The sequence below is a fragment of the Neoarius graeffei genome, chromosome 28 (genome assembly GCF_027579695.1).
Source record: "Neoarius graeffei isolate fNeoGra1 chromosome 28, fNeoGra1.pri, whole genome shotgun sequence".
In the NCBI taxonomy this organism is placed as follows: domain Eukaryota; kingdom Metazoa; phylum Chordata; class Actinopteri; order Siluriformes; family Ariidae; genus Neoarius; species Neoarius graeffei.
In genome coordinates this window covers 28,115,461-28,128,765 of record NC_083596.1, presented here as the reverse complement: position 1 = coordinate 28,128,765, position 13,305 = coordinate 28,115,461, and the positions used below count along the sequence as shown (strand labels likewise).

The following is a 13,305-nucleotide window of genomic DNA, read 5'->3' as shown; positions in this document are numbered from 1 at the left end:
TGTTCTCCCTTGTTTTGCAGTTTGTCCATATTAACAACCTGAAGTTGATTTGCCGTGCACATCAGCTTGTTCATGAGGGCTACAAGTTTATGTTTGATGAGAAGCTTGTGACGGTGTGGTCAGCCCCCAACTACTGTTACCGCTGTGGCAACATTGCCTCAATTATGGTGTTCAAAGATGTGAATACACGGGAGCCCAAACTGTTCCGTGCCGTGCCTGATGCGGAGCGAGTCATTCCACCCAGAACCACAACGCCCTACTTCCTCTGAGGGCAAGATCTTTGATGCCCACTGTCTCTCCCCTGGTTCTCATCTTGGTCAACCTTTTTTTTTTTTTTTTTTTTGGGGGGGGAGTGTTGTACATCCCTTCTCACTGAGATTAGATTGAGGAGCCCTAAGAATATTGCTAGCCCTCATGAGAAGTGCAAGCTTGTCATGTAGAAATTTTGGTGGAAAGTCAGCAGTGGTTCCACTTGTTTTTGCGCAACTTCTTAAAATATGTACACCACTTAGTCAGACCAAGGGTTTAGGTCTTCGAATATTGATGTGTTCAGATGGTTTAATCAGGCCTTGTTGTCTTGAGTGTAATGGAATTGCAAGATGGGTGAGGTTAGACTGGGTGATGAGACAGAGGAGGCTGTGATTTATTTTGTACATTTAAAAATTGTATTGATTTTCATCCTTTTTTTCCCCAGATTTGTTGTATTTTATTATTGTAGAGATGGTGACCAACATACCAATTAAATATTGAAAAATAAACCCATTTATTATTAATTTAAATATCTTGTACCTGTGTGCTTTGTGACATTCCCTGACCAGGACTAAGGTTTTGTTCATACTCAGTCCAAATCCGATTTATGTGCATATCCGATTGCAGGCCGATTATATAGCAAGTCTTAACCGAAAATTACATGAGATCCGATTTTTACAAATGCCTGTCAGTCCACATTCGTAGGTGGTTTGAAACATAATTGAACGGAATTGCAAAAATGCGATTTAGATTTGATTACTCTGTGAATCGTGTCAAAGCGCGTCAGTGTGTATGTGACTGACTGTCCTAAAGTGACCCAAGTGTTCATAGGGTTTACATGAAGCGGCGTCTATGCGAATAAATATTTGCCCCGCGCCCCAACTGTGGGGTTTGGTTGGCAACGCTGAAAACCAATTAAATGCTTGGCTTTATGCGACGTCATAGAGGACGTTGAACAGCAAGTTAGTGTGAGGTGTTTTTTCAATGGAAATTGTACGGAAACGACTGAAGTCGCCGACGGCGCGGTAGTCACAAATGCACCAACAAAACCATAATTCTAATTTTGGCTTTGAAACAAAAGCCTGCTGAGGTGGCTGTTAAATGACGCTGACGGCATGAGTGCGCATTGGTATGTGTAAGATTTTATAGAAGTGCATCAACGGAGAAGAACGGTTTTTCCCTTGAGGGTTCGAAGACGATACGATACACAGGTGATGTAACAATAACGGTGATCTCTACTTGCCTCTGAAAACAGATTTTTCTAATCGGTAAAATGTAATATCAGTTTCTATACTGTATGTACAGTTGTGAAGATTATACTGTTTAGTTAGCCAGGGTTACCTGTGCAGTACTGCGTTAATTTGTCCAAGCTTTTTAAGGAGCCGTCATACCTGATCATGAAGAATTTCTCTATTAAACATGTACAGTTAGGCTTATTCATTTATGAACTGCGAATGTACTAAAAAAGCACAACCTGGAGACGAAGCGTTAATAACAGTGACAGGAGGAGCTCTGCTTAGAATGAATTAAACCATATTTAATACCCACAGATCTCTTAATTATACTACTATATACGAAATTTTTCTAATAAGCTTGCGTTTTCCGTCTTTGACAGGTTCAGAATCTCGGTGACATTGTCGCTCTGTGATATCGTTGCAGGCAAATTGACAGAAGGCATAGAGGTGGGTGCATTTTATAAAACACTGTTAATGTGTTTTGATGAGCATATTTCTTTGTTGGTTTGTACTTGCTATACTGGGTATCCTTAGTATTCGGAGAAAAATAGGACCGTAATAACTGCTCTATACGATAAAACGGTTGCTTGACTCTTTGGTCAGGTTAGAGTTATATTTTAACTTTTAATGTTTAGCCTGCTGGTGCTGCATGCGACCGTGTGCATGAGAAAGGAATATGTGTTTTTAACAAGGAATTGCCATGTTGAGACCCAAACAGCCTCACAACAGGACTACGTCAAGACAAGATTATTATACTAATATGGTAAAATAGTACATCACATGCGGCACTAAGTATTTAGTGTGAGGCTATTTATAATGTATATGGGGTCAATGATGAGTGGTGTCCTGTACCATCTTGTTGTTTAGTACGGTGGTATGCAGTTACCTATGGTGGCATACTATTTAAAGCATCATTTAGTAGGAAGCTGTTTGGGATTTATCAGTTGAATCGATTCCGTATGGTAGCGTATACTATTTTGACGTCGTATTTAGGACTGTGGGATGCAGTTGGGGGATGTGAGACGACTGTGAGCTTTTTTTTTTTTTGTCCTGTAATGGGCATCAACACGTTTTGAAAATCATTGAGCATTTTCATCAGACTCCTTATGGTCACTGCACTGAAATCACAGTCCAGGATAACTGAATAAACCGTTCTGCTTATGCAGATGTTTATGCATTACCCAGGATTTGAATTAAAGTGTTGCTAAAATAATGTGCATTTACATTAGGCAGCATGGCATTTGTTTATTTGAAACCAACATAAATCGGAGATTTGGTCAATGTGTCTAGTAGAGACTTGGCCAAGTCTGAGTAGATTTATGTTGCAGAAAGCCCCCAGCGTGATCCAGGGACATTATCTGCTCTGACTTGTTAAATGTTTAAAAGTTGTTGTAAAAATTATTAGCTTTTTTTTTTTTTAAAACGAAGTGGATATACAGTATTTTTATGCTATGTATAAGACCAACAAGTATGTGGATACCTGATCAGTCACACCCATATGTGCCTGAACATCCCATTCCAGAATTGGTCCCACTTTCTTGTAATGATAACCTCCACACTTTTGAAAAGGCTTTCCACTAGATTTTGTGATGGTATTCGCCCATTCAGTCATAAATAAGAACATTAGTGAAGTCAAGCACTGATATCAGCTGTGGAGGCCATAGGGTGCAGTCGGTGGTCCAGTTCATCTAAAGTTGTTCAGTAGGGTTTGATGTCAGGGCTTTGTGCAGGCCACTCGAGTTCTTCCACAGTCAACTTGCAAACTATTGCCGCTTTTCCACTATCAACGCGGCTGAGCCGTGCCGTGCTGAGTCTAGCCGAGTGGGGCTGTTGGAGTTGCATTTCGACTACAACCGCGCTGAACCATGCTGGCTGGAAGTGGGTGGACACATTGGGTGGAGTTAGCGAAAGTGGGTGGACGTCAGGTGATGTTAGGCGGCGCAAACAGTGACATCAGTGAGCTTTTAAGCGGTAGTCTCACAACCCGGAGAGTAAACAATAAACATGGAGGACATGGAGTCGTTAGTGTTGCTGGTCTTGGTGCTGTGGCTTGTTGTCACCGACAACGCCAACAGATACTGGCAAGAGCGTATAGATGAGGCGAGGCGCATAAGGCTTCATAATTCTCGTAATTCGTAATTCTCCTTCTTCCGGGTTTACGGTGTTTACAGATCCCAGCGTGCTCGCGGGGCGTGTGAGGACACTCCTCACCAATCAGTGCACAGGGGAGTGTCTGCTCACGCCCCTAGCCTCACTCAGCTCGGTTTGGCTCGCTTCAGCCCCACTCCAAAACCGTGCGAGTTTTGGGGGCTAAGCAGGGCTGAAGCGAGCTGAGTCGTGCTGTTTTTAGATAGTTGAAACGCGAGCCATGTCGGGCTGAAGTGAGCTGAAGCGAGCTGAAAAAGGGTAGTGGAAAAGGGCCATAAGTCTCTATGGACCTCACTTTGTGCAGAGGGGCATTTTCATGCTAGAACAGGTTTGTGCTCCGCACTGTAGTTCCATTGAAGGGAAATCTTCAGGGATGCCAGGACAGTATTTTAGACCCCGGTCACACCGCCCGAACTTTGCTGGAGCGTTCCTGGAGCGGTGAAAAAAATTCATCACCGCTCGTAACCGTTCACCACCGTTAACAAAAGTTGGCCCCCGTTAAAGCAACGCCGTATACGCTCGGCCACCGCTGATGTTTCTCGAGGGGCTCTGCTACCGCTCCGAAAGTTTTGAGCTGCACAAAATATTGCGAGCGGTGAGGAGGGGGCAATTTTCCGCCCCGGCAAAGTTCACCCCCGCTCCACCAACGCCCAGTCAAAGTTTGGCACCGCTAGACGCAAGTTCGTGGATGCTTGGGTCCGCTAGGCCAACGCAGAAATCTTGAACGCTGGACCACCGCTGCTTCGCCAGCGTTGCCCGGGCGGCGATTAAACGTTGCACAAACTTCGGTGGAGCGGTTGTAAGCGTTTTACGAGCGGACACGGGGTTGCTGGAACGGTGTCGGGCGTTGAAGCAGCTATCCATGGCGGCGATGAACTTTGGTTTGGCGTTGGTATAGAGGTGTCGGAGCGGGACCAGAATTTAGCTATAAATACGGGGAGAAATGGACCAGGAGCTCATTTGGAATCGAGCTGCCGTTGAGTTCAGACCTCATCTATATCGAATTTGCTCAAAGTTACAGTAAAACTGTATCACCATGGATGCTGAGAGACTTGCTATGATTGGTGCACTAGTCCAGCAGCAGAATCAGAACCTCCTCAGATTGCAACAAGCTGTTGACAGATTTTTTGATTTGATTTGATTCGATCATAATGTAAAATGAAGTACAAAATACATTAAAATCAGGATTACACAAGAAAGCGCAAGCACTTATTTCCATTGTGGTCCCATTAAAACACGTAAAACGTTATGATTTGACTTAATATTGACTCACTGTACTATGTAAATGGTGAAAATAATAATAATAATAATAATAATAACCATAATAATAATAATAATAATAATAATAAATTGACTTAAATTGACTAGACTAGTAGACAATGAAAATGCATTATATAGACTAGACTGGAATTTGATTATAAAATTTGATTTCAAAAAGTATGACTAGTACCTATGGCTAACAATTATAAAGTAAAATGTTGTATATATTAATAGTAAATATTAAATGATGTTTAAATAATGATAAAGATAATATAATAGCAAATAATAATAACATTAAGGAAAAGACAGCAAAAACATAATGAAAATAGAAATAATCTGACTGACAGCAAACAATAAACAAAAAATAAAGTAATATGAATGATAATAAAAAAGTATAAAGTAATATAAATAATAATATAAATAATAATATTAATAACAAACGTTTTTATAGATAAAAATATGATAAGATCAACTAAACAACAGTGAAAAAAGGGGAAAAGCTATACAGACAACAGAACAGTAATAAGAATTTTAACTATAGAAAAAAAAGGAGAAGAGAGAGAAGAAGGAGAGACAGAGTTGTGTGGGTCAGACAGTGGATACTGAGAAGGCCTGAACATGGACTGTATGACAAGCTGATGGTGGAGCTTCTATCAAAAATCTATCAGAACTTGTATCAAAACGATCCGTTCAGCTCCGTAGTCACAAGCGGTATGCCGCTAAACCAACTTTATACCCCCGCCGAGCCAAAGCCCGCATGCGCAGAACGCCGCTATACCAACGCTCGCGTCACCGCTAAACCAATGCTCGCTACCGCTCGCTACCGCTAAACCAACGCTAAAGCAACGCCGGCTTCAGCGGTGCACCGCTAAGCCAACGCCCGTGTTTTCGATTTTTTTCCCATTTTGTGCGCGGTGACGAGCGTTGTCGAAATTCGGCCCCCCCTCCCTACCGTTCAAGGAACGCTCCAGCAAAGTTCGGGCGGTGTGACCGGGGCCTTAAACATTTACAGCATTTTTGGTGCCGAAGAGGAGTCATCCCAGTGGTCTGAGAGCCCTGGGTCGATAGTCACTGACATCACACATCATGAAGACCTCTGAGACTGATTCTGTAGCACCTGAGGACCCAGCTTACAGCTTTCCTCACTGTACTTTGCTTACCAGCTACATATTGGGGTGGAGGATGCTATCATCTACCTGACGCACAAGGCCTTGTCTCACCTGGAGAAGCAAGGAAGCACTGAGAGAGTCATGTTCTTGGACTCCTTCAGTGCTTTCAACACCATCCAGTCTGACCTGCTGAGAGAGAAGCTACTGGAGATGCTACCTGCACCCTGACGCCACTTTCTAGATCACACACTACCTCACAGGCTGGCCACAGTATGTCAGAGTGGATGGTTGTGTCTGTGATCAGCAAAACTGGCATACCTCAAGGAACCACACTGGTACCATTGCTCTTCACTCTATACCTCAGACTTGAAATACAACTCTGGTTCCTGCCACCTCTAGAAGTTTTCTGACAACTACCCCATTGTTGGATGCATCACCAGAAATGAGGAGTATAGAGGTCTGATTTGAGAGTTTGATGACATGGTATAGCAACAACCACCTGAAGCTTAACATTAGCAAGACTAAATAGCGAGTGGTAGATTACCAGAAGAACAGAAGGCCCCTGGCCCTGTTTTCATTCAAGGAGAGGAAGTGGAGAGGGTGGACTCCTACAAGTACCTTGCAGTGCAGATCAACAATAAACTGAACTGGACACACAACAGTGATGCTCTCTACAGGAAAGGACAGAGCAGGCTGTTTTCTAAGGAGGCTGAGGTCGATCGGTGTGTGCAACAAACTCCTGAAGGCATTCTACCAGTCTGTGGTAGCCAGCATTCTATTCTTTGCCGTGGTGTGCTGGGGCGGTGGCATCAGGACTGGAGAGGCCAACAAATTCATTAAGCTGGTGAGGAAAGCCAGCTCTGTGGTGGGTCTGGAGCTGGACAGTCGAGAGTCTGTGGATGAGAGGAGGATGAGGGGGAAGAAATCGGAGCTATCCTGGACAATCTCTTTCACCCTCTCCATGAGGAACGATGACAGTTGGGCAGCTTATTTAGTCATGGGCTCATTCCACTGAAGAGCAAGATGGAGCACTAAAGATTAGGGCTGCGTACCTAAACGTAACATCAAGTACAGGTACCGGTACAGAGGTTTAGGTACAGGTCCGGACCTGTACCTGAACAATTTGACAAATTAACGTGTTCTTCTGAACTTCTTCAATAATGACAGCAACATTAATAAACTGTTGACAACTTGTCAGTATCTTTATTCAAAGAAAACCGAACATAACTAGGTTTCCTACCTCACTTCTCAGTCACCCTCTCAGTCTCACACTTGGTTAACTTGGGACAAAAAGTCATAAGTTGTCTCACAGCGAGAAGTGACTACACTAGAGTATTACAGACTATGCGCAGTCCGTGGCGTTTAACTTAGGCGGCAAAATTACACAAAGCAACCAATGCCAGCAAAGGAAAAATGGCTGACCTGCTTTTGAGTCTTTTTGACCAATCAGAATGCTGGTTCAGCCAAGCTCTCGCAATGTCTCGTGTGACTGTGGCGAGAGGATCTCAAATCAAAGATGGCTCTGATTTCAATTTTCAGCGCAGCATTTTACATCTTTTCCAGTGCTAAATTTTCGTCTTTGTGGAAGGATTTACGCATCTTCAGTCACAAAATAAGCATATACTTGGTGTAAATTTATATCGGTACAGTACTGGTACTTCATGATCCGGTATTTTGGACCTGTACCGAATTGATTTTCACGGTACAGTACCGGTACGCAGCCCTACTTCAGATGCTCATTTGTGCCCATTGCCATCAGATTGTATAACAGTGAGAACATTGACTGCCACACTCTTTCTTCTGCACTGGACTCATTTGGAACATTGTGTGCTTTTGCTCTCTCTCTCTCTCACGTTCTCTGTCTCTTTCCCCCTCTCCTGTAGTGGACTCATGCGGAACATTGCACACAACACACAAATGTAAATATTCTGTAAATTTTTGTCCATTGCTATAGCACTATTCCTATCCCTGTTATCTGCACTATCATGTACTGTATCACATGTTGCACTATGATTGTTAAAGTTCTACCATGCCTATGGCTACCTCACTTCACTATGTCACTTTATATGGCTCTTCACCACTAGTTTATGCACAACACGAATGGACGTACTGCTACTACCAATTCTTGTTGTTTCTTTTTTGAGCAATTGTCCTCGTTTAGCTCTGTCCTCATTCGATTATATTCTATGCGATATGTATTTTTGATCAGTCTTTAAAAAAAACCAAAACCTTAATCTACATTTATCTATATTTTACTCCGGACTTGAGCTGCAGTGTGTGTATGTATATATATGTCTGTGTGTGTGCGTGTGTGTGTGTGTGTGTGTGTGTGTGTGTGTGTATATATATATATATATATATATATATATATATATATATATATATATATATATAATATAGAAAGAGAGAGAGAGATTCCACGCTTAAACTTATTCACCTAAAACCATTTCTTTTTTTACCATCAGGTCACAAAACATGTAATCTTTAATGAATGATGTGTTAAAAGATAACTTGAATTTTCTGAGATGTAATAAAAACATATTTATATGCCAAAGTCAAGCCTATGAGTTCCAAAATGATGTCTGTTACATTACTTCTGTTACGATTGTCCATCTCGCGTCTGTTACAAATTAATTACAATCTAGCTATATACCATGTTGATCTTATTGAAAGAATGTGTATGTTTATTCTACTACACGTTTATTAATTATATTTGCTAAAACATCACCTTCCTATGTTTCAAAAAGTAATTCTACATTGTTAAAATTGAGAATATATATGTCCACAACACTTCTGTTACGTTCTGACTTCAGCATATAAATATGTTATTACATCTCAGAAAATTAAAGTTATCTTTTAACATATTAATTAAAGATTACATGTTTTGTGACCTGATGGTAAAAAAAGAGATGGTTTTAGGTGAATTTTTAAAAATAAGTTCATGTCCCCATTTCAGTACCCATAAGCATGGAATCACTACACACACACAAACATATATATTGTGTGTGTGTGTGTGTGTATATATATATATATATATATATATATATATATATATATATATATATATATATATAGTGTGTATGTGTTTTATTTATATATATATATATATATATATATATATATATATATATATACACACATATATATATACACACACATATATGTATGTGTATATATGTATGTGTATATATATGTGTGTGTGTGTATATATATATATATGTATGTATGTATGTATATATATATATGTATGTATATATGTGTAAAAAAATTCTCCTTCTCACCCCCGGCGGGGGGTGGTATCCATGTCATCCTCAAGCTCGGGTCCTCTACCAGAGGCCTGGGAGTTTGAGGGTTCTGCGCAGTATCTTCGATGTTCCTAGTACTGCACTCTTTTGGACTGAGGCTTCAGATGTTGTTCCTGGGATTTGCTGGAGCCACTCTCCCAGTTTGGGGGTTACTGCCCCAAGTGCCCCCACTACCACGGGGACCACGCAACCCTTGACCTTCCACATCCGTTCCAGCTGCTCTTTCAACCCTTGATACTTCTCAAGTTTCTCATGTTCCTTCTTCCTGATGTTGGCGTCAGCTGGGATCACCACCACCCTCTTCTGCTCTTTGTCCACCACCACTATGTCCGGTTGGTTAGCCAGGATCTGTTTGTCAGTCTGGAAGCTGAAGTCCCACAGAACCTTGGCCCTGTTGTTCTCAGCCACCTTCTGTGGTATGGCCCATTGGGACTTGGGTACTTCTATTCCATACTGGTTGCAGATGTTCCTGTATACTATCCCAGCCACTTGGTTGTGCCTCTCCATGTACGCTGATCCAGCTAGCATCTTACACCCTGCTACTATGTGCTGGACTGTTTCAGGGGCTTCTTTGCACAGTCTGCATCTTGGGTCTGATCTACTCTGGTAGATCCTGGCCTCTATGGCTCTTGTGCTTATGGCCTGTTCTTGTGCTGCCATGATTAGTGCTTCTGTGCTGTCTGTCAGTCCTGCATTATCCAGCCACTGGTAGGATTTCTTGATATCAGCCACTTCCTCTATCTGACGGTGGTACATGCCATGTAGGGGTTTGTCTCTCCAGGTTGTCTGTTCCTCCTCCTCCTCTGCACTCTCATCAGGGTTCTGCTGCCTGAGACATTCATTTAGCAGTTCATCCTTTGGGGCCATCTTTCTGATGTATTCTCGGATTTTTGATGTTTCATCCTGGACCGTGGTCTTGACGCTCACTAGCCCTCGGCCTCCCTCTTTCCGCTTAGTGTATAGTCTCAGGGTGTTGGACTTGGGGTGGAACCCTCCATGCATGGTGAGGAGCTTTCTAGTCTTGATATCTGTGGCTTCTATCTCCTCCTTTGGCCAGTTTATGATACCAGCGGGGTATCTGATGACTGGTAGTGCGTACATGTTGATGGCTCGGACCTTGTTCTTACCATTCAGCTGACTTTTCAGGACCTGCCTTACTCTCTGGAGGTATTTGGCTGTGGTTGACTTCCTTGTGGCCTCTTCATGGTTTCCATTAGCCTGTGGAATGCCAAGGTACTTGTAGCTGTCTTGGATATCACCTATGTTGCCCTCTGGTAGGTCAATCCCCTCAGTCCGGATCATCTTGCCTCTCTTTGAGACCATCCGGCCACACTTGTCCAGTCCGAATGACATCCCTATGTCATCGCTGTAGATCCGGGTGGTGTGGATCAGCGAGTCTATTTCTCGCTCGTTCCTGGCATACAGCTTGATGTCATCCATGTAGAGCAGGTGGCTGATTGTTGCCCCACTACGGAATCGGTACCCGTAGCCACTCTTCGTGATGATCTGACTGAGGGGGTTCAGGCCTATGCAGAACAGCAGTGGTGATAGCGCATCTCCTTGGTATATGCCGCACTTGATGTTGACTTGGGCAATGGGTGTTGAGTTGGCCTCTAGGGTTGTCTTCCACATTTCCATTGAGTTCTGGATGAAGGTCTTTAGGTTCCTGTTGATCTTATACAGTTCCAGACATTCCAGTATCCATGTGTGTGGCATTGAGTCGTAGGCTTTCTTGTAGTCAATCCAGGCAGTGCACAGGTTGGTCTGTCTCTTCTTACAGTCTCGGGCGACTGTTCTATCGACCAGTAGCTGGTGCTTGGCTCCTCTGGTGTTACTGCCAATTCCTTTCTGTGCGTCGCTCATGTATTGAGCCACATGCTTACTCATTTTTGCCGCAATGATGCCTGACAGGGCCTTCCATGTTGTGCAGAGACAGATAATTGGCCGGTAGTTGGATGGGATGGGTCCCTTCTGGGGGTCCTTCATGATTAGGACTGTCCTGCCTTGGGTTAGCCATTCTGGGTGGGTTCCATCCCTCAGCAGCTGGTTCATCTGTGCTGCTAGGCGTTCATGGAGTGCAGTTAGCTTCTTCAGCCAGTACGTATGGATCATATCGGGGCCTGGTGCTGTCCAGCTCTTCATCTTTGACACTCTTTCTTGGACGTCTGCCATTGAGATGGTTACTGGTTCTTGTTCTGGGAGGTTGCTGTGGTCAGCTCTTAGGTCCACTAACCATTGGGCATCGGTGTTGTGTGATGCCTTTCTTTCCCATATGTCTTTCCAGTATTTTTCCACCTCAGCTCTTGGTGGGTCTGACCGGTTGTTGTTCCCCTGCCACTGAGAGCACACCTTGGCTGGTTCAGTGGAGAACAGCTTGTTTATTCTCCTGGCCTCTCCCTCCTTGGTGTATCTCTTCAACCGGGTGGCCAGAGCTGTTAATCGCTGTTTGGCAGTTTCGAGTGCCTCTGGTATGGAGAGTGAGTTGTACTTCCTGGGTGCCCCTTTATTCACCGTGTTCCCTTTCTGTAGTTCAGCTAGCTGGCTAACTTCTCTCCGTGCTGCCTTTATCTTGGCCTCTAATCGTCTCTTCCATGGTGGATACTGTTTATGTCCCAAGCCCACCTTGTGTCCAAGCATCTCCAGGATTACTGTTGCTGTACTGTGTATCAGCTTGTTGGTCTCAGTGATGGTTCTTGTGGAGATTGTCTTCAGAGCAGCATTCACATCTACTAGTAGATCTTCTGAAGGTACTTGGCAACTCAGCTTCGGTATTCGTCGGGGGCTCCAGGTTTCCAGTTGGGTCACGATCTTCCTTCTCAGGTCAGCAGCTCTTGTGTTGAGGCTGTTAGTTGTTGGGGCTTGGTACCCAATCTCTGGTTGTGGGGATGATGACATCTCCCAGCTGACCTGTCTTCCTGGCTCCCCCTTGCCCTAGCATCGTTGTTGTATTTCAATATATGTGTGTATATTGTGTATATATATATAATGTGTGTGTGTGTGTATATATATATATATATATATATATATATATATATATATATATATATATATATATATATAATGTATGTATGTGTGTATATGTGTGTGTGTATATATATATGTGTGTGTGTGTGTGTGTGTGTATATATTTACAACCCCGATTCCAAAAAAGTTGGGACAAAGTCCAAATTGTAACTAAAAACGAAATGCAATGATGTGGAAGTTTCAAAATTCCATATTTTATTCAGAATAGAACATAGATGACATATCAAATGTTTAAACTGAGAAAATGTATCATTGAAAGGGAAAAATTAGGTGATTTTAAATTTCATGACAACAACACATCTCAAAAAAGTTGGGACAAGGCCATGTTTACCACTGTGAGACATCCCCTTTTCTCTTTACAACAGTCTGTAAACGTCTGGGGACGGAGGAGACAAGTTGCTCAAGTTTAGGGATAGGAATGTTAACCCATTCTTGTCTAATGTAGGATTCTAGTTGCTCAACTGTCTTAGGTCTTTTTTGTCGTATCTTCCATTTTATAATGCTCCAAATGTTTTCTATGGGTGAAAGATCTGGACTGCAGGCTGGCCAGTTCAGTACCCGGACCCTTCCTCTACGCAGTCATGATGCTGTAATTGATGCAGTATGTGGTTTGGCATTGTCATGTTGGAAAATGCAAGGTCTTCCCTGAAAGAGACGTCGTCTGGATGGGAGCATATGTTGCTCTAGAACCTGGATATACCTCTCAGCATTGATGGTGTCTTTCCAGAAGTGTAAGCTGCCCATGCCACACACACTAATGCAACCCCATACCATCAGAGATGCAGGCTTCTGAACTGAGCATTGATAACTTGGGTCGTCCTTCTCCTCTTTAGTCCGAATGACACGGCGTCCCTGATTTCCATAAAGAACTTCAAATTTTGATTCATCTGACCACAGAACAGTTTTCCACTTTGCCACAGTCCATTTTAAATGAGCCTTGGCCCAGAGAAGACATCTGCGCTTCTGGATCATGTT

General features: G+C 42.9%; 2 protein-coding genes across 8 annotated transcripts in view; both read left to right on the top strand.

The window, feature by feature from the left end:
- The window catches only part of ppp6c (protein phosphatase 6, catalytic subunit), a 95,836-nt gene extending 95,057 nt beyond the window's left edge, over positions 1 to 779 (top strand). For both annotated transcript variants that reach the window (XM_060913342.1, XM_060913341.1), the window contains one exon: positions 21 to 779. In XM_060913342.1, coding sequence (XP_060769325.1) covers positions 21 to 269 — 249 coding nt within the window. In that variant the 3' untranslated portion in view covers positions 270 to 779. The remainder of the gene's footprint in view (positions 1 to 20) is intronic.
- A 468-nt stretch (positions 780 to 1,247) lies between these two features.
- The window catches only part of scai (suppressor of cancer cell invasion), a 274,289-nt gene continuing 262,231 nt past the window's right edge, over positions 1,248 to 13,305 (top strand). For 5 of the 6 annotated variants that reach the window (XR_009651884.1, XM_060912895.1, XM_060912893.1 and 2 more), the window contains exons 1-2: positions 1,248 to 1,460; positions 1,865 to 1,931. The gene's annotated coding sequence lies outside the window, so the exon portion shown is untranslated. The remainder of the gene's footprint in view (positions 1,461 to 1,864; positions 1,932 to 13,305) is intronic. The other variant, XM_060912894.1, reaches the window with a different exon arrangement.